The 21,749-nt window shown below is 44.3% G+C and overlaps 1 protein-coding gene across 1 annotated transcript; it reads left to right on the forward strand.

Annotated features, from left to right (window-relative positions):
- The first annotated feature begins 401 nt into the window (after positions 1–401).
- Positions 402–7,268, forward strand: LOC132236626 (uncharacterized protein C2orf78-like). Its single transcript, XM_059699721.1, has 3 exons — positions 402–408; positions 3,824–4,561; positions 5,362–7,268. Exons 1-3 carry the CDS (start codon positions 402–404, stop codon positions 7,227–7,229), a joined length of 2,613 nt encoding a protein of 870 aa, XP_059555704.1. The 3' UTR covers positions 7,230–7,268.
- The last annotated feature ends 14,481 nt before the right edge of the window (positions 7,269–21,749 follow it).

Consider the following 21,749-nt stretch of genomic DNA (forward strand, 5'->3'; position numbering starts at 1 on the left):
GTGAGACTATCACAGCTGTATGGTCATCTAGCCCATGTGTCCTGAGAGCTCAGCCATTTAGGTGTTGGTTTAGCTCCCCTACAGCTCCCGCTATCCAATCCTGTCTTCTTGGGAACCTGACCTCCCGATTGGCTCTCTCATCCCTTTAAACTGCCTGCTTTGTGACATCATTCTCCCACCAAACCTACCACCACCTGGTAGAATCTTGGGGTGCCCATGGAGTTGTCTGTAAATAAATTTGGATCATCGCAACGGACCAGTGACCAGTAACTGGTGACCAGTGACCAGTGGCCAGTATGACCAGTGACCTTCGTACTGGACACATGTGCTCTTTGGCTTCAGCCGCTGAGATATCTTCATTCCTTGCATCTACAGTTGATATTTGCTCCTCTTCTCTGACCATGTCAGGTAAGGAAAGAACTTTTTTGAAGTTTTTCATTGGATTGTTATTTGTACCTAAATTTAGCAATAGTGTCCAAAGAGCATAGAGTCATTTGGGGAAATATGATATAGAAGTCTGCAGACCTAATTTCAGTTTAGATTTTGACATCTACAAGCAATGTGACTTTGGACAAGTCATTGAATCTCTCACAAAAAATGATTTTTCCTCATCTGCCACATTCGGATGTTAAATTGGTTGTGGACTCTAATCCCTTCCTTTTCTAATATGGAGTTTTAAAGAACACTCCTGTTGACAATGAAATCAAGACTGCTTGACAGTGTTTCAACAGCAATAGAAAGAAAACCTAAGTCATGTAGAAAACTAGCAAAATATATATAGTCTCATGTGTAAAGATCTCCAACCACCAAGGTTTCAACTTTAGTATTTTAAATTGAGTGCTGTTCCAAAAGTAATATTCATGTGGTTTTGGAGTTTTCTATCTAAAAGAGGATAACAGAGGAAATAGGGAGAGAGGATGGAGAGAACTGGGCTATAGGAAGGCAAGTATTTCAATGTAAAAAAATTAGAACTGGTTTCGTCAGCACAGGCCAACGGGAACCAAGAGGGAGGGAAATACACAAGCAGGAAGGAGGGGAAAGTATAAAAATGAACAAGGAGAACATGAAAGAGCTCATGAGAACAAAAAGAGTAGTTTGGAATGGAATATGGGAGGGAACCAACGATTTTAAATGAAAGCAGAAAGAGCATAGGGTGAAATCAGCTCGGACGAGGGCAAAGTAATGCGGGTCTCAGCAAATGCTTACATTGATAGAATAGGAAGGAAAGTAAGGCTGGAGTAGGGTACCACTAGCCAAAGCAGTGTATCAAAACAATCCTATTTAGTTGCCTGTTTTCTTATTGCCTCTCTGAACGCAGATGGCATGTGACAGTTTGCAATATAAACATTTAAAAATGTATTTCCGAAATGATGTTTCTTATAGACAAGAAACTAAGAAAGGCGATTATCTAGGGCCGTGGTCGGCAAACTGCGGCTCGCGAGCCACATGCGGCTCTTTGGCCCCTTGAGTGTGGCTCTTCCTAAGCCTTAGGAGTACCCAAATTAAGTTAATAACAATGTACCTACCTATATAGTTTAAGTTTAAAATATTGGTCTCTCAAAAGAAATTTCAATCGTGGTACTGTACATATTTGGATCTGTTGACTAATGAGTTTGCCGACCACTGATTTAGGGCATTGGAAATAACAGAATTTTCAGTGTTTCAATTCATTCTGATTTTTAAACTATGGCAATGTTTGGTCTAGTAAACAAAATAATGTAAGACCTAAAAGAAAGATATGTCCTAAATAGAATCAGAAAGAACACATCCTTTGTGTGATTAGTATGTTCAAAGTCAAAGATGCTCTTCATCTTCAAAGTTATTTTCTTCCTAACGCAGAGAGCACGCTGATACACAGCCATTGCCTCATTTCAGGTCAGAGCTGCTTAAGGAAAAAAAAGAGAGCATCAAGCCCCGCTTCGCTAATTTCATATTTCTCACAAAACAATTGTTTAGATTCTCTTGGGGATTCCTATATTAATGTGTGTTTTTTGAATTGAAATCTATTGATGATGGTTTTAAGACTTTGGGTACGACATCCTTTCCTGGATTGAAGATGATGACAATCTAGGTTTTAAGATAAATATAAAAACCTTCATGATGCATTTCAACTGTTCTCTTCTCTTTGTTATAAGGTTACTTTAATTGAAATACAAATATCTAATATACTAAGTATTTATTATTTACTGGGGTATAGTCAGAGAAACACAAATGATTACAATAATGGAATTCCTTTACATTTTCTTTGCTCTCCGCTTTAAACTAGTATTATTTACTGAACTATTGGTCTGCATTTATAGGAGGCACATACACATCAACAGTGATTGCAGTGTGCTGCTTGTTATGCATTTTCTACTGATATCTCTCCTCTGACCATATTTACTGGCTAAGAACTTACTCAAAATCACCTCTTGTGGGTTGTTTCTGGTTAACAGTATTCACTAAAATAGAATAGGCAATATTTACTTTTATGATACTGATGTATGAAACAGAACTTCATTCTGTAGTAAATTTATTAGGCTTTGATGTTTGCCACGTGCCTCACTTCTTGAGAAACTCACCGTCAGATAGCCATTTTGAGGTAGGATCAGAAATCAGGCATAAAGACAGTAAGAAAGACCCTTTAAGTTTACCAACTACATTGAGCTTCTATGAGAATTATAGGAGGAGCATGTGAAGGGCACAGGCAAAATGAGACGCTGAAGATTGTTATGACAATTGATGTGCTGTCTTCCCATGGACAAACAAACATCTGCATCAGAAGTTCAACTGCTCTTACATGTTGGCAGTGTAATGCGCAGAGCTCTGGCAAGCAAGTGGGGATGTTTAGGTTATGGAAGCAGGTACTAATACTAACATAGGGAGAGAACCGAACCGTAGTTTCCTCACTCGTGAAATGAGAATGCTAGAACAGGGATTCTCCAAGGACTTCTGGTTCTAAAATGCTTTAATTCTAGGACAGAGCATACAAATCAATACTACTGTAGGTTCAAGAGCGAGATAGGTCAGGGAGTGGTTGCTTCTAGCCTAGAGAACAATGTATGAACCACACCACTTGGGTCTTGTGTACAATTTTGCCCAAGTTTTTATATTATATATAAACGCCTAAGCGACTGAATGATCAAAAAAGTGAATGACCAGTTGACTGGCCGCTATGACACGCACTGACCACCAGGGGCAAACGCTCAATGCAGGAGCTGCCCCCTGGTGGTCAGTGTGCTCCCACAGTGGGAGCACCGCTCAGCTGACTGATGGGCACCAGAAACCTGGGCTCATGGCTGGAGCAGCTGCAGTGGAAGGAGCCTCTCCCACCTCTGCGGCAGTGCTGCCACTACCACGCTGGAGCTGCTCAGCGCCTGGCCCTGGCTCGGGCTCCTTCCCGGTCCACCTGCTGCTTCGTGCACTACAACATCCCTCAGGCCAAAACCAGCAGTCCAACATCCCCCCAGGGGCCCCGGATTGTGAGAGGGCACAGGCAGGCTGAGGGACCCCACCAGTACATGATATCTCTATTTTATTGACTTCAGAGAGGAAGGGGGAGGGAGAGAGAGAGAGAGAGAGAAAGAGAGAGAGAGAGAAACATCAATGATGAGAGAGAATCATTGATTGGCTGCCTTCTGCAGGCCCCTTACTGGGGAATTGAGCCCGCAACCTGGGCTTGTGCTCTTGACTGCAATTGAACCTGGACTCGCAGGCCAATGCTCTATCCAACTGAACCAAAAGAGCTAGGGCTGAAAGCAAGAATCTTAAAATAATGCTGTTTTTCACACATATTGTTTATCAATCTCTTTGATTTTTGTCATCACCCTCTTGTTCCCTACAGAGAATTGCAAAAATCCACCTTTCCTTGGAATTTCAACCCCTCTGCAACGCTCTCTTCCTGTGGAGAGCAATGCAGGAAGTGTCTGTAATTTCTACAGCTTCTCTGCTCCAGCCAACAGTTCACCATGGCTCCTGCCATCAGCCTCTGGCACCTCTTTCCAACCTCTCATGGGTGGTGCCCACTTTTACCAACATTCTTGCACAACCATGTTGTCTGGAATTCCTGGCCAGAGCCCTATCTCCATTCCAGCTGCTTCCAATCCGAAAGTTTTTGAGTGGGCAATTACAGGAGACACTGAAAAGAAGTCATCATCACTCAGAAACTTCACTGTGACTGTCACTGACCAGGACACAACTGTCTCCTCTATGTCTCGGGCGTCCCAGTGTGATAAACCCTCAGATGCCTATAATATGGCTCCTCAGTATCCATCACTTTCTGTCAACCTTGTTCAGGGGGCACCCATTCAGGGACAGAGCCTGTCACATCCCTACCAGGTGGGAAATCATGTGTGTTACTACAATCAAGGCACAATGGACCCTCTGCTCTCTGAAGAGGGTGGTTCCTACCTGCAGTCCTATGGCTCTGTGTCTTACACAGAGAGCAGGGCCTCTGTCCCTGACGCAGGGATGGTCATGGTGCTAAAGGAGGCTCAGTCCACAAGTATGATACCACCAGCCTCCACCTGTGGAATCTGCTACTCTGTGCCTCCTCAACCCATCACAAAGACAGGTTTTCAAGGTGAGTACAAACAGCAACATGGAAGAGCAATAAGGTCAGCATTCAAAGCTAGGGTCACTCTGCGGCTGGGAAGCGGTGGGTCCTCAGACAGCTAGAATGTAAGTCCTGTGACTGTAACCACTACCACCCTCAGTCAATGCCCCCCATTGTCAGACTCCTTATGAGGACACCTGACAGAGGTGGGAAGGTGGGAAACTAACAGCCATGGATGCTCCATGTAGGAGAACTCCAAGAGCATACCAAGGGACACCACACTGTCCACTGCCCTGCCTGATGAGTCCTCCTGAACTACAATGCCGCAATAAACTCCCTTGATTTATTGTTTGTCTCTTTCTAAGGCCTTTCAGTACATTATTGTGATAGTGCCCATTTAACGTTCCATCCCTTCCTGAGTCGACACCTGGATTTAGGGTCATGTGTTCCAACATCTTGTCCAAAGCAAACAGGCCATTATCTCCCCTGCTTATAGACTTAGTCAGGAAGAGCTCCATTCCCTGTCTTAGTCCTTGGTGTGAAGTGTTTTCACTCACTCAGGAAAGTAGAGAGAATTACAAGGGTTCCATATGAGCATGAGAAACATTTCTTAAAAATCACTTTAAGTTTTATGTGACTTATAACAACCCCGTGAAATGCAAAGAAAATCCTTTATCTCCGAGCACACGGTGCTGTTCACGACCCTGCAAAAGAGCTTGTAGGGATGCCTTTCCCACTGTTGGAAGACACATGACTGTTGCAATGGTGGTGCTGGGGGAGCATCTTATTGCCAGGGACTGACCGACTTCCCCTTGATTCCATTGTAGTGATGGAGACTTCCCTGGCATTGCCACTTCCAGGCCAACTATTTCATTTACCACCTACTCGAGAATTCCTCAAGTCCGGCAGTAACAGACATATCCAGGTACCTGAGAGTTATCCACCACCTCAGAGTGGGGACATGTCAATGGCACCCCTCGTCCAGAGTCCTAGGAATCTCCTGGCACTGCCTCCAGCTCCAAGCCAGGAACAGAAAGAGAATAAGAATGTGGAGAATATTAAAACCAAGCTTGCCAAGCATGTGAATGGGTACCAGATCCCAACAGAAAACGAAGCTGCTCCACTGCTCCCTTTAGAAGTCCCTGACAGTCCACAGGTGCTGGCCTGCACTGATCCCCTTGGCCAAGAGGAGCAGCCTGGTTGTGACAACTCTGGTTGGGCAAAGAATAGCCTGAGTCTTAAGGACCAAGGGACACTTGAAAATGGGACTGAATCTAATGACAGTTTTGCAGACATCCACACCCTGGTGGAGGGTATTCACCTTCCACAGGTCTTCACTTCCTTGGATGACCTTGATCAGCCCCAAGGACCCAAGGTGATCAAAACCAAAGACACCAGGGGCCTCACGTTGCACGAAGTGCAGAAAGAGTCAAGTGTCAGAAAGACTCGCTCTGATCAAGGCAGGAAGATCAAACACAAAGCCTCTGAGTCTATCAGTGATGCTCCCAAGGCCAAGATCAAGCCCGAGAGCCCAGATTGTGTGTTTGTGGGAGAACTGGTTCCTGGCAATGCTGCAGCTGGTGGCAGGGCTCCTTCGAACATGGCCAAGCATTCTAACAGCAAACCTCAGAAAGCTGCAGCCAGCAGGACCAGCAATACTAAGAGCCATGGGCAGGAAAACACCAAAAGAAACAAGGAAAACTACCCCAAGAGAGCTGAGGAGAGGAAGCAGTCAGGGAACAAAGTCAAGGCAGAGGAGAAGCCAGCCATTCCCAAGATGAAGAGGAAGAAAAGTCACCCTGAGCTGCCAGCAGAGGCCATCAAAAAGCCTCGCAGCGGCCTCGGTATGCACATGCTGGAGTCTGTGCAGGTTTTCCCTGCGCTGGGCAAGAAGAGGGATGAGAAAGCTGACCTGTCTTCCTCGCGGGCCCTGGGAAACTCAAGCAACACCAAAGGCCCCCAGCCACGCCCAGCTACCAAACCATGGCTGGTTTCTCCCCGCGAGGGCAAAGGTCCTGGGAAAACTCAAGTCAATCCCCAAAAACCAGATGCAAGTGCTGACAAAGGGGCTCCACCTCCATCCCAGGACAAGCTGCCTTCTCCCGGGAAGGTCAAGCTGGTGCCATTGGTTTTCCCAACCATGGACAAGCCTCAAGTTCGACCTGTTCCTCGCAGGCCACAGTCTCTGGCATCACGTCGGCCTGCTGTGACCAACCCTGCCAAGCCTGCTGCAGTCAATGCATCCCTGCCAACTCCTGCATCTCTGATAGGTCCTGCCAAATCAGCTCAGCCAGTATCAGCCAACTCAGCTGGACCAGGTCTGAACAACCGCGACGGCCCTAGTGCCCCTCAGCCTCCTGCTTCTAGGCCTGGGCCCTACAAAACCTCATCTTGTGCTTCTTTCCAGCGGGAGCCTGTTCACTCCGCTGTGAGCCAGCCCCGGACTCCGCTCAAGCCTCACAACCACTATCTACTCCAGGATTTCGCCCTCCAACCAATTCCATGGAGGAAATCTGAGGTTCTGGGGCAAGCCATGTCAACACCCATCACAAATGAGCAGAGGGCAGATCGAGAGGCCATGAAGAGGAAGGCTCAGCTAGAGCGTGAGAATGCTGCCAAATTGGGGGAAATGCAGCATTTCATTGACAGGGAAAAAGAAATGGACATTTCTCTGTACTATGGCTATGTGATGTAGGAGATGCTGGGAGTACTGGTGCATTTGGGTACCTGCTGTTTTTCCATAGATAGATAGATAGATAGATAGATAGATAGATAGATAGATAGACCGACCATAGAGAGATAGATAGATCATAGATAGATAGATAGATAGATAGATAGATAGATAGATAGATAGAAATTTCTCAATCTTGGTATATTTTATAACTTAATAAAATTGAATAAGTATTATACATTAGCATTTAATAATAAAGAGGTATTTTGTGTTTTGAGATGCTGTTAACTGTGCTCTTTCTTTGGTGGGTATGAGGATCAAAGGCTGCATGATAAGGAAAGAATTGGAAGTTGGATTGGCGAATGAGGGACAAGCGGTAAGCACTGTGGGAAGAAAGGAACTTGGGCCATGGCCACAAAGGCCAAAAGCGGGGAGAGGTTATGGATTTATCAAGAGAAGCAGGAGGTGGGTATACGGCAGAAGTGAGAAGCAGGATCTGAGATTAGTGTTAAAAGAGGAAAATTTGAATAGAGTTGAGAGGGCAGAAGCTGAGTCTAGGTTGAGCAGGAGAAATGTAAAAAGTCTCTTGGGAAGTTGGCCTTATGTCTCATGACCACTAGATAAGTATTTCAGAAAACAGATTCAGGACACATTTCCTATGGTATGGGTTGCCTCATACATATATGATTGTAGTTGGGGAAAGTGAGAACAAATTAGGGGAATCTACCAGATGAGTGGCACGGGCTTAGAGTTCTCCTGGGGCAGCTGATAACAGGGGCCTACATAAGTGAATGTCTGCAGTAGGAGGCCCACCCAGGACAGGACGTGGGAAATACATTATCATTGACTCCACACCTATGCCCAGGCCCATGAATACACCACTTCAGGTAACCTTCACAACATGCAAGGCCAGTATCCCTGTGTCGCTTTACCTGAGAGGTTCAGTAATGGGCGGAGGTCACACTGCATGCAGTAGAGTGAAGCCTCCATTGGAGGCCTGTCTCCGAAGGCCTCAGTATTTGGAAGTGGCCATAGGTCGCCCACCTGGCTTTCAGAACACAGCATCCAGAGCTTACTGGTGCATGAGATCAAACATCAGATGAAGCCTAAACATTAACTTGAAGGGCAAGCTAGGGCCTCCTGCATGATCCCAGGCTGCATATGCCGCCTTGTCTAAACACCACCATCAACTGAGTAAAGCCCAAGAGAAAAATCCTGGGCAGCATCCCTGTCCACTGGCAAGAGCAATACGCACACTGGGTCGCACGGGATGAGCCCCATAACTGCAGTAGCTAGGGATTCCCATGATTACCACGGGAATACAGAAAAGGAGAGACTGGTTTGGATGGCAGATATTTAGCTCGTAGTGTTAGTCTCATATTACATATTAGTTCCAGGAATTTAGCAAGGTAATGCAGGATTCCAAGAGGGAAAGCCTTGAAAAAGTTTATAATTTTAAGCCATATCTCTACACTGCAACACTTCTCACAATTTCTTCTCAGGTAAGAATGCACCATCTTTGCAAAAACTCTTCTTATCTAATAACAGACAAACATGGTAATTAACCATACCTCTGCTCTGCTTCCCATTGCCTAAATAGGGCGATATGCAAATTATCTGCCAGCAAAGATAGCGGCTGGAAGCCAGGCAGCTGAAGGGAACATGAGGCTTGCTTGCTCCAGTGATGGAGCTAGCCAAGGTTCCCAGCCTGCCGCAGCCGGGCTCTGAGCTCCAGTCTAGGCAACAATGTTGCACTTATAGAAGCTAAACAAATGCCAGGTACCTGTTTTCAGCCAGCCGGCCTAGGAGCTGGAGCCGCAACAATGTTTCCATTCCAGAAGGTAAATAAATCCCAGAATAAACTGAAAAAAAAGGAGTGACTGGGAGCTTCAGTTGCAGGCTTGGCCCGCCTGAAAACAGCCCTCAGCCCCTCATCCATGCTGGCCAGGCACACTAGTGGGGACCCCCACATTAAAGGGGGTGCAGGCAGCCTGAAAACAGCCCTCAGCCCCTAATGCAGGCTGGCCAGGCACCCAAATGGGAACCCCCACCTTGAAGGGGGTGCAGGCACTCTCAAAACAGCCATCAGCCCCTCTTCCAGGCTGGCCAGGCACCCCAGTGGGGACCCCAACCCTTAAGGGGGTGCAGGCAGCCTGAAAACAGCCATCAGCACTTCATCCAGGCGGGCCAGGCACCCCAGTGGGGACCCCCACCCTAAAGGGGGTGCGAGCAGCCTGAAAACAGCTATCAGCCCCTCACCCAGTCTGGCCAGGCACCCAAATGGGAACCCCCACCCTGATCCGGGACACCATTCAGGGCAAACCAGCCGGCCCCCACCCATGCACCAGGCCTCTATCCTATATAGCAGGGGTCCTCAAACTTTTTAAGCAGGGGGCTAGTTCACTGTCTCTCAGACAGTTGGAGGGCCAGAGTATAGTTTAAAAAAAACACTATGAACAAATTCCTATGCACACTGCACATATCTTATTTTGAAGTAAAAGAATGAAACAGGAACAATTACAATATTTGTGTTTGCATGTGGCCCGCAGGCCATAGTTTGAGGACCCCTGCTATATAGTAAAAGGGTAATATGCAAACTGACCCCTACAGCAGAAAGACTGGGAATGACTGGTCACTATGACACACACGGACCACCAGGGGGCAGACGCTCAATGCAGGAGCTGCCCGCTGGTGGTCAGTGCGCTCTCACAAGGCGAGCTCTGCTGAGCCACAAGCCAGGCTGATGGCTGCCAGTACAGCGGTGGTGGTGGGAGCCTCTCCTGCCTCCTCAGCAGCGCTAAGGATGTCTGACTGCAGCTTAGGTCTGCTCCCTGCTGGCAAGTGGACATCCCCTGAGGGCTGCCAGAGGGATGTCTGATTGCCATCTTAGTCCCAATCCCCCAGGGAGCAGGCCTCAGCCAGCAGGTGGTCATCCCCCGAGGGGTCCCAGACTGAGAGAAGGCACTGGCCAGGCTGAGGGAACAGCCCACCCAAGTGCACAAATTTTTGTGCACCGGGCCTCTAGTATCTCATAAGGTGAAATGTTGGCCTAGAAATGAAATATGTGTCTTTGGAGATTCCATCTGTAGGAGCTATCTTCTTGTGGCCTCTTGGCCTCTTGGATCACACACTTCATACACAATGGAAGCAAAAAGCCCAAGGCAGATTGATCCAGGCACCCTAAAAGCTTACCATCAGGAGAAACTACTAGATCCATAGACTTCCTCCCCCAAGCCAGCTTAATCCATAGATAGCATGGGGTAAATAGGTTTACAGTTGAGTATGGGAAACACAGACTTTATGGTTGTATGATTATTTATACATAATTGTACTATTTTCCACACACACAACTGTAAACCTACTTTTCCCCACCTTGTAGAAGCCTGGGTTAGCAACACAGCACTGTCTTCTCACAGTAACAAGAGGGTTAGTGAGAAAAGCACTAACCAGGGGAAGAACAACAGAGGCAACCCAGGCCACACTGGGCTGACTGTACACATCTGTTCCTTTTGTTTGTGTGCACAGCATAACTCACCAATAGAATCAGAAAGAATACACCCTTTGTGTGATTAGTATGTTCGAAGTCAAAGATGCTCTTCATGTTCAACATTACTTTCTTCCTAACGCAGAGAGCACACTGATACACAGCCATTGCCTCATTTCAGGTCATAGCTGCTTAAGGAAAACAAGAGCATCAAGCCCCGCTTCTCTAATTTCATATTTCTCATAAAACAATTGTTTAGATTCTCTTGGGGGTTCCTATATTAATGTGTGTTTTTTAAGTTGAAATCTGTTGATGATGGTTTTAAGACTTTGGGGACGACATCCTTTCCTGGATTGAAGATGATGACAATCTAGGTTTTAAGATAAATATAAAAACCTTCATGATACATTTCAACTGTTCTCTTCTCTTTGTTATAAGGTTACTTTAATTGAAATACAAATATCTAATATACTAAGTATTTCTTATTCACTGGGGTATAGTCAGAGAAACACAAATGATTACAATAATGCAATTCCTTTACATTTACTTTGCTCTCCGCTTTAAACTAGTATTTACTGAACTATTGGTCTGCATTTATAGGAGGCACATATACATCAACAGTGATTGCAGTGTGCTGCTTGTTATGCATTTTCTACTGATATATCTCCTCTGCCCATATGTATTGGCTAAGAACTTGCTCAAAATCATCTCTTATGGGTTGTTTCTGGTTAAAAATATTCACTAAAATAGAATAGGCAATATTTACTTTTATGATACTGATGTATGAAACAGAACTTCATTCTGTAGTAAATTTATTAGGCTTTGACGTTTGCCACATGCCTCACTTCTTGAGAAACTCACCGTCATATTGCCATTTTGAGGTAGGATCAGAAATCAGGCATAAAGACAGTAAGAAAGACCTTTAAGTTTACCAACTGCATTGAGCTTCTATGAGAATTATAGGAGGAGCATGTGAAGGGCACAGCAAAATGAGACGCTGAATGGGATTGCTTCTGTAGTTTCACTTTCTGTAAGTTCACTATTGGTGTAAAGAAATCCCATGGATTTCTTAGCATTAATTTTTTATCCTGCTACATTGCCGAATTCATTTATTAAGTCTAGTAATTTTTTGATGGAGTCTTTAGGGTTCTCTAAGTACAGTATCATGTCACCTGCAAATAAGGACAGTTTTACTTCTTCTTTTCCAATCTGGATGCCTTTTATTTCTTCTTCTTGTCTGTTCGCAATGGCTAGTACTTCAAGTACTATGTTGAACAGGAGTGGTGAGAGGGGGCATCCCTATCTTGCTCTTGTTTTTAGGGGGAATGGTTTTAGTTTTTGCCCATTGATTATGATGTTGGCTGTGGGTTTGTCACATATGGCTTTTATTATGTTGAGGTATGATCCCTCAATTCCTGTCTTGCTGAGAGTTTTTTCTTGATAAACTGGATTTTGTCAAATGCTTTTTCCACATCAATTGATATGACTGTGTTTTTTTTCTCTCAATTTGTTTATGTGATGTATCACATTTATTGATTTGCGGATATTGTACCATCCTTGCATCCCTGGGATAATTCTTACTTGGTCATGGTGTATGATCTTTTTGATGTACTGCTGGATCCGATTTGCTAGGATTTTGTTGAGGATTTTGGCATCTATGTTCATGAGGGATATTGGCCTATAATTCTCTTTCATTGTATTGTCTTTATCTGGTTTTGGAATTAGGGTGATGCTGGCTTCATAGAATGAGCTGGGAAGTGTTCCTTCCTCTTGTATCTTTTGACATAGTCTGAGGAGGATAGGTTTTAGGTCTTCCTTGAATGTTTCGTAAAACTCTCCTGTGAAGCCGTCCGGTCCTGCGCTTTTGTTTGCTGGAAGCTTTATGATGACTGCTTTGATTTCCTCCATAGTTATTGGCCTATTGAGATTTTTAGATTCTTCCTGATTAAGTTTTGGAAGGTTGTATTTTTCTAGTAATATGTCCATTTCCTCCAGGTTGTCCAGTGTGTTGGAGTAGAGTTGTTCATAGTATTTTCTAACAATCCTTTGTATTTCTATGGGGTCTGTTGTTATTTCTCCTCTTTCATTTGTGATTTTGTTTATTTGGGTCCTCTCTCTTTGTTTCTTGGTGAGCCTGGCTAGAGGTGTATCAATCTTGTTTATCCTTTGAAAGAACCAGCTCTTGGTTTTGTTGATCTTTTGTATTGTTGTTTTGTTTTTTTGGTCTCTATGTCGTTTATCTCCACTCTGATCTTTGTTATTTCCTTCCTTCTGCTTACAGTGGGCATTTTTTGTTGCTCTCTTTCTAACTCTTCGAGTTGTAGAGTTAGGTCATTTATTCTCATTGTTTCTTGTTTCTTGCAGTAGGTTTGTAGAGCTATGAACGTCCCTCTCAAGACTGCTTTTGCTGTGTCCCATAGGTTTTGGATTGTTGTGTTTTCATTGTCGTTTGTTGCCATGATGTTTTTTATTTCTTCTTTGATCTCACTGGTAACCCAGTCGTTGTTTAATAGAATGCTATTTAGTCTCCATGTGTTTGATTTTTCTGGATTGTTTTTTGTTGTAGTTGATTTCCAGTTTTATGCCTTTGTGGTCTGAGAAGATGCTTGATATGATTTCAATTTTCTTGAATTTGAATAGACTTTGTCTGTGACCCAATATATGGTCTATCTTTGAAGATGACAAATGTGCACTTGAGGAGAATGTTAATTCTGTGGCTTTGGCGTGAAATGTTCTGAAGATGTCCATTAATTCCATCTGATCTAGTGAGTCATTTAGGATTGATGTTTCTTTGCTGAGTTTCAGTTTAGACGATTTGTCCAGTGGTGATAATGGGGTGTTAAGGTCTCCTACTATGATTGTATTGCTGTCAATCTCTCCCTTGATCTCCTCCAGAAGATTTCTTACGTATTTGGGTGCTCCTATATTGGGTGCATATATATTTACCAGAGTTATTTCTTCTTGTTGGACTGCTCCCTTTAGTATTATGACGTGGCCTTCTTTATCTCTTTTTATGTCCTTCACTTTGAGATCTAATTTGTCAGATATAAGTATTGCTACCCCGGCTTTTTTTTCACTTCCATTGGCCTGAAAAACCTTTTTCCATCCCTTCACCATCAGTCTGTGTGCGTCTTTTTTTCTGAGGTGGGTTTCCTGTAGACAGCAGATATATGGGTCATGTTTTCTTATCCACTCATTTACCCTATGCCTTTTGACTGGGGCATTTAATCCATTTACATTTAAAGTTATTCTTGGTAGAAACTTGTTAGTCGCCATTTTTATTCTTTACCGCTGCGTTCCTTCTTTGTTTCCTATTTTTTCTATTTACAGCAAACCCTTTAGCATTTCCTCTTTTTTTTATTAAATCTTTATTGTTCAGATTATTACATTTGTTCCTCTTTTTCCCCCCCATAACTCCCCTAGTTCCCGCCCCACCCTCCGCCCTCACTCCCCACCCACTGTCCTCATCCATAGGTGCACGATTTTTGTCCAGTCTCTTCCCGCATCTCCCACACCCCTTTCCCCCCCAAGAATAGTCAGTCCAATCCCTTTCTATGTCCCTGATTCTATTATGATCACCAGATTATTTATTCACTTAATTCTTAGATTCAATTGTTGATAGATGCATGTTTGTTGTTCATAATTTGTATCTTTACCTTTTTCTTCTTCTTCCTCTTCTTAAAGGATACCTTTCAGCATTTCATATAATACTGGTTTGGTGGTGATGAACTCCTTTAGCTTTTCCTTATCTGTGAAGCTCTTTATCTGACCTTCAATTCTGAATGATAGCTTTGCTAGATAAAGTAATCTTGGTTGTAGGTTCTTGGTATTCATCACTTTGAATATTTCTTGCCATTCCCTTCTGGCCTGCAAAGTTTCTGTTGAGAAATCAGCTGACAGTCGTATGGGTATTCCCTTGTAGGTAACTGAGTTTCTTTCTCTTGCTGCTTTTAAGATTCTCTCTTTGTCTTTTGCTCTTGGCATTTTAATTATGATGTGTCTTGGTGTGGTCCTCTTTGGATTCCTTTTGTTTGGGGTTCTCCACGCTTCCTGGACTTGTAAGTCTATTTCTTTCACCAGGTGGGGGAAGTTTTCTGTCATTATTTCTTCAAATAGGTTTTCAATATCTTGCTCTCTCTCTTCTTCTGGCACCCCTATAATTCTGATGTTGGTATGCTTGAAGCTGTCCCAGAGGCTCCTTACACTATCTTTGGATTTTTGGATTCTTTTTTCATTTTGCTTTTCCGGTTGGGTGTTTTTTCCTTCTTCGCATTTCAAATCTTTGACTTGATTCTTGTGCTCCTCTGGTCTGCTGTTGGGAGTCTGTATAATATTCTTTATTTCAGTCAGTGTACGCTTAGTTTCTAGTTGGTTCTTTATCAGAGCATCGAGGGTCTCATTAGATTTCTTGTAGATCTCATTAAGTTTACCGGCGGCTTCTAGACAGTTCTTGAGAGCCCTTAAAAGTGTGGTTCTGAACTCTATATCATCCATGGACAATTTTGTCCTGTTTCTTTGTCTCCGCATTTTTTATGCTTTCTTGGTGCACCCCCTAGTGGTCTTTGTGCGCTATCTTGTTGTAGTTAAGCCTTGATTGTTGTCGTTGATACTGGGGGGATTTGACCTCCGGGCCAATTGGCTGTGAGAATCAGCTGTGTCTGCAGTGGGAAAACTTCTGTCCTCTGGGGAGGTGCTAATCTAGCCTTTGCCTGAGGCTATCCGGCAAATGGCTCTGTGCAGGGCTTGGGCGGGGCGGGTCACACGGGATCAAACAGGGCGGGCCGAGAGAGCAGTTATGGCTGCTCTCAGTTCCGTCTCTAGGTGCTCTGCCTCACCGAGTCCCAGAAACCGCTGCAAACCTCGGAGAGAGAGCTGCCTTGGAGTTCCAACCGAAGCCAGACAGTCCCGCTTCTCCCGTTTGAGTCTGGGTCCCTAGGGACTCGCCCGGCTCTGGAGCTCAGGGTCTGAAGCTCCCTCCTGATTGAAAACAACAACCACGCCCTCCGCCACCAGCCCGCTCCGCGCGCACTCCGCACCTGAGATTTTCACTTCAGCACTGCGCCTCCTCTGAGTCTGGGTATGATATTCTCAACGCAGCAGAGAGAGAACTACATAACCAAACACCTGGAGAAAAGAGATCATGGTGAAACACAGAATCAACCCACATATGAAAGAAAAACAGGCATCATCAGAAAAGGAAGTAAATGAAATGGAGGCAATGGAGGCAAGCAACCTGTCAGAGAAAGAATTCAGAGAAATGGCCATAAGGTGGATGAAAAGAATGGAGACAAATTCAACAATATGTGTAGGAACCAAGAGGAAATGAAGAAAACCCAAGAAGAAATGAAAAACGACATCACTGCTATAAAGAACTCAATAGAAAGCATCAACAGTAGACTAGAAGAAGCAGAGGACTGCATCAGTGAGCTAGAAGACAAGGTAGGAAAAAATACCCAAACAGAACAGCTTCTAGAAAAAAAAATTAAAAAGCAGGAGGAGAGCCTAAGAGAACTCTGGGACAACGCTAAACAAAACAACATCTGAATAATAGGGGTGCCAGAAGGAGAGGAAACTGAGCAAGGAATAGAAAACCTGTTTGAAAAAATAGTAACAGAAAATTTCCCTGATATAGGGAGGAAAAAACTCACACAAATCCAAGAAGCTCACAGAGTCCCAAACAAAATGAACCTGAAAAGACCGACACCAAGGCACATAATAATTAAATTGGCAAACACCAACGACAAAGCAAGAATCTTAAAAGCAGCCAGAGAGAATATACATTCTCCTCAAGTGCACATTTGTCATCTTCAAAGATAGACCATATATTGGGTCACAGACAAAGTCTATTCAAATTCAAGAAAATTGAAATCATATCAAGCATCTTCTCAGACCACAAAGGCATAAAACTGGAAATCAACTACAACAAAAAACAATCCAGAAAAATCAAACACATGGAGACTAAATAGCATTCTATTAAACAACGACTGAGTTACCAGTGAGATCAAAGAAGAAATAAAAAAACATCATGGCAACAAACGACAATGAAAACACAACAATCCAAAACCTATGGGACACAGCAAAAGCAGTCTTGAGAGGAAAGTTCATAGCTCTACAAACCTACTGCAAGAAATAAGAAACAATGAGAATAAATGACCTAACTCTACAACTCGAAGAGTTAGAAAGAGAGCAACAAAAAATGCCCACTGTAAGCAGAAGGAAGGAAATAACAAAGATCAGAGTGGAGATAAACGACATAGAGACCAAAAAAACGATACAAAAGATCAACAAAACCAAGAGCTGGTTCTTTCAAAGGATAAACAAGATTGATACACCTCTAGCCAGGCTCACCAAGAAACAAAGAGAGAGGACCCAAATAAACAAAATCACAAATGAAAGAGGAGAAATAACAACAGACCCCATAGAAATACAAAGGATTGTTAGAAAATACTATGAACAACTCTACTCCAACACACTGGACAACCTGGAGGAAATGGACATATTCCTAGAAAAATACAACCTTCCAAAACTTAACCAGGAAGAATCTAAAAATCTCAATAGGCCAATAAATATGGAGGAAATCGAAGCAGTCATCAAAAAGCTTCCAGCAAACAAAAGCCCGGGGCCAGATGGCTTCACAGGGGAGTTTTACCAAACATTCAAGGAAGACCTAAAACCTATCCTCCTCAGACTATGTCAAAAGATACAAGAGGAAGGAACACTTCCCAGCTCATTCTATGAAGCCAGCATCACCCTAATTCCAAAACCAGATAAAGACAATACAATGAAAGAGAATTATAGGCCAATATCCCTCATGAACATAGATGCCAAAATCCTCAACAAAATCCTAGCAAATCGGATCCAGCAGTACATCAAAAAGATCATACACCATGACCCAGTAGGATTTATCCCAGGGATGCAAGGATGGTACAATATCTGCAAATCAATAAATGTGATACATCACATAAACAAATTGAGAGAAAAAAAACACAGTCATATCAATTGATGCGGAAAAAGCATTTGACAAAATCCAACACCCTTTCTTGATAAAAACTCTCAGCAAGATAGGAATTGAGGGATCATACCTCAACATAATAAAAGCCATATATGACAAACCCACAGCCAACCTCATAATCAATGGGCAAAAACTAAAACCATTCCCCCTAAAAACAGGAATAAGACAGGGATGCCCCCTCTCACCATTCCTGTTCAACATAGTACTGGAAGTACTAGCTGTGCGATCAGACACGAAGAAGAAATAAAAGGCATCCAGATTGGAAAAGAAGAAGTAAAGCTGTCCTTATTTGCAGATGACATGATACTGTACTTAGAGAACCCTAAAGACTCCATCAAAAAATTATTAGACTTAATAAATGAATTCGGCAATGTAGCAGGATAAAAAATTAATGCTAAGAAATCCATGGGATTTCTTTACAGCAATAGTGAACTTACAGAAAGTGAAACTATAGAAGCAATCCCATTTACCATTGCACCAAAAAAATTAAAATACCTAGGAATAAACTTAACTAAGGAGGTAAAAGACTTATATGCCATAAACTACAGGACACTGAAAAAAGAGATAGAGGAAGATATAAACAGATGGAAGAATATACCGTGTTCATGGATTGGTAGAATCAACATCATCAAAATGTCCATACTACCAAAGCAATTTATAGATTCAATGCAATCCCCATTAAATTACCAACGGCATATTTCACAAATCTAGAACGAACGTTCCAAAATTTCATCTGGAATAAAAAAAAGACCCCGAATAGCTGCAGCAATCCTGAGAAAGAACAAAGTAGGTGGGATCTCAATACCAAATATCAAACTGTATTACAAAGCCACTGTTCTTAAAACAGCTTGGTACTGGCACAAGAACAGACATATAGATCAATGGAATAGAATAGAGACCCCAGAAATCGACCCAAACCACTATGCCCAATTAATATTCGACATAGGAGGCAAGAGCATACAATGGAGTCAAGACAGTCTCTTCAATAAATGGTATTGGGAAAATTGGACAGATACATGCAAAAGGATGAAACTAGACCACCAACTCACACCATACACAAAATAAACTCAAAATGGATAAAAGACTTAAACGTAAGACGGGAAACCATAAAAATACTAGAGGAATCCACAGGCAGCGAAATCGCAAACATATGCCGAAGGAATTTCTTCTCTGATAATGCTCCTAGGGCAATGGAAACTAAAGAGAAAATAAACAAATGGGACTACATCAAAATAAAAAGCTTTTGCACAGCAAAGGAAACCATCAACAAAACAACAAGAAGACCCACTACATGGGAGAACATATTTGCCAATGATACCACCGATAAGGGTTTAATTTCCAACATTTACAGGGATCTCATGAAACTTAACAAAAGGAAGATAAACAATCCAATAAAAAAATGGGCAACGGACCTAGATAGACACTTTTCGAAAGAGGACATACAGAAGGCCGAAAGACATATGAAAACCTGCTCAAAGTCACTAATTATACGAGAGATGCAAATCAAAACGGCAATGCGTTATCATCTCACACCTGTCAGAATGGCTATCATTAACAAATCAACAAACAACAAGTGTTGGAGAGGATGTGGAGAAAAAGGAACCCTTCTACACTGCTGGTGGAAATCCAGACTGGTGCAGCCACTGTGGAGAACAGTATGAAGCTACCTCAAAAAACTAAAAATGGAACTCCCATTTGACCCAGTGATCCCACTACTAGGAATATATCCCAAGAAACCAGAAACGCCAATCAGAAAGGATATATGCACCCCTATGTTCATAGCAGCACATTTCACCATAGCTAAGATTTGGAAACAGCCTAAGTGCCCATCAACAGATGAGTGGATTAGAAAACTGTGGTACATATACACAATGGAATACTATGCTGCAGTAAAAAAAAAAAAAAAGGAACTCTTGCCTTTTGCAACAGCTTGGATGCAACTGGAGAGCATTATGCTAAGTGAAATAAGCCAGTCAGAGAAAGATAAATACCACATGATCTCACTCATTTGTGGATTATAGAGAACAACATAGACTGATGAAAAGGGACAGACCCAAAGACTGAGAAACAGCGATCAGTCTATCAATCCCCAGAAGGAAAGTAGGGGAGGGCGGGGGTAAGAGGGAGAGATCAACTGAAGGACTTGTATACATGTATATAAGCCAAACCAATGGACATGGACAACAGGGGGATGGGAGCATGAGTGTGTGTGTGTGTGTGGGGGGGGGGGTTGTGGGGGTTAATGGGGGGGATGAGGACACATTTGTAATACCTTAACTAATAAAAAAAATAAAAATAAAAAAAGAAAGAAAGAAATAATAAAAGACAAAATAAATAAATAAATAAATAAATAAATAAATAAATAAATAAATAAATTGTAAATGTGGATTCATGATAAGCATGTACCATTTTATGCGGGCTGTACATGAAAGAAAGAGAGAGAGAGAGAGAGAGAGAGAGAGAGAGAGAGAGAGAGAGAGAGAGAGAGAGAGAGAGAGAGAGAGAGAGAAAGAAAGAAAGAAAGAAAGAAAGAAAGAAAGAAAGAAAGAAAGAAGGAAGGAAGGAAGGAAGGAAGGAAGGAAGGAAGGAAAGAAAGAAAGAAAGAAAGAAAGAAAGAAAGAAAGAAAGAAAGAAAGAAAGAAAGAAAGAAAGAAAGAAAGAAAGAAAGAAAGAAAAATGTATTCTGTCAACATTTATTTGCTCTTTGCCCCGCCCCTGCTCCCGGTCTACCAAATCAAATAAAGAAAAAATAAAGAAATAAAATAAAAAGTATTCTGTCAGCATTTTGACAGGTGTACCGCCCCAGTCAAGCTCCCCACCTGGCACTGTCCCTGGAGCGGGTCGCGCAGGGCCGGTGCTTGGCGCCAGAAGCGAAAGCCCCTCGGGGCTCGCCCACTCCACTGCCCCCTGCCCCCTCCCCCCCCCCCAGGCCTCACCGGGTCAGTGAAAAATCGATCAGAGCAGTGGTATTTCACTGGCAGCCCGCAAGGCTGGCCGGCGTGCCCCCCTCCCCGCCCCCTCTCGGGGACTCAGGGAAGGGGGCCGGGGCCTCCCACTCATCCTACACCTCTCACGTCTCTTCACCTGCCAGGGTAGAGTCAGCTCAACAGGGTCGTCTCTCCCCGCTGATTCCGCCGAGCCCGTTCCCTTGGCTGTGGTTCCGCTGGAGAGTCAGTAGGTAGGGACAGTGGGAATCTCGTTCCTCCATTCATGCGCGTCGCTAATTAGATGAGGAGGCATTTGGCAACCTTAAGAGAGTCCTAGTTACTCGCGCCGTTGACCCGCGCTTCATTGAATTTCTTCACTTTGACATTCAGAGCACTGGGCAGAAATCACGTCGCGTCAACACCCGCCGCGGGCTTCGCGATGCTTTGTTTTAACCAAACAGTCGGATTCCCCTGGTCCGCACCAGTTCTAAGTCCGCTGCTAGGCGCCGGCCGGCGGAGGCGAGGCGAGTCGCCATGCAGAACCGCGGGCCCGGCGGGGGGTGACCGGCGCGCGCGGCCAGGAGCGGCGAGGGGGTGAACCACGCCGCAACCAGGGGCGCGACCGGCCACCCGCCGGGCTCCCCAGGGCGGCCGCAACGCCCGCGGCAGCTGGGGCGATCCACGGGAGGGGCCTGGCTGGCGTCCAGAGTCGTCGCCGCAGTCCCCGCCGTCGCCGCCGCCGGCCCCCCGGGTGTCCGGACCCGCGGGCCCGGGCGCCAAGTCCTCGCTGCCCCCCGCCCCGGCGCCGCCCGGACCCCTCCCGCCCACGCCCGGATGGGAGAGAGGGAAGGAGAGCGACTTGGGGAGCGGTTTTGCTCCTTGGACCGCCAGGCGAAGATTGTTTGGCGCTGGCGGGCGGGGGCGGAGCCACGGCTGGCTCTTCCACCGGGAATCCACCAATCACAGCGCCGGAATGGGCGAGCGGCTCTAGCGTGACTTCTGATTGGCTCAGACCTCCCGCCTCGGCGTATATAAGTCTCCCTCACTGCAGCCCAGGGCTTTGTTGGTAAGACAACCAACTCCAGAGTGGGAGGGGAGAGAGAGACCTTTTTCAAAAAGAT

This window comes from Myotis daubentonii, chromosome 6 (genome assembly GCF_963259705.1).
Source record: "Myotis daubentonii chromosome 6, mMyoDau2.1, whole genome shotgun sequence".
In the NCBI taxonomy this organism is placed as follows: Eukaryota; Metazoa; Chordata; class Mammalia; order Chiroptera; family Vespertilionidae; genus Myotis; species Myotis daubentonii.

Excerpts from the sequence above, each read along its gene's own strand:
- LOC132236626 (XM_059699721.1), top strand. Across the intron at positions 4,562-5,361 it reads CACAAAGACAGGTTTTCAAG|TGATGGAGACTTCCCTGGCA; the intron begins GTGAGTACAAAC and ends ATTCCATTGTAG.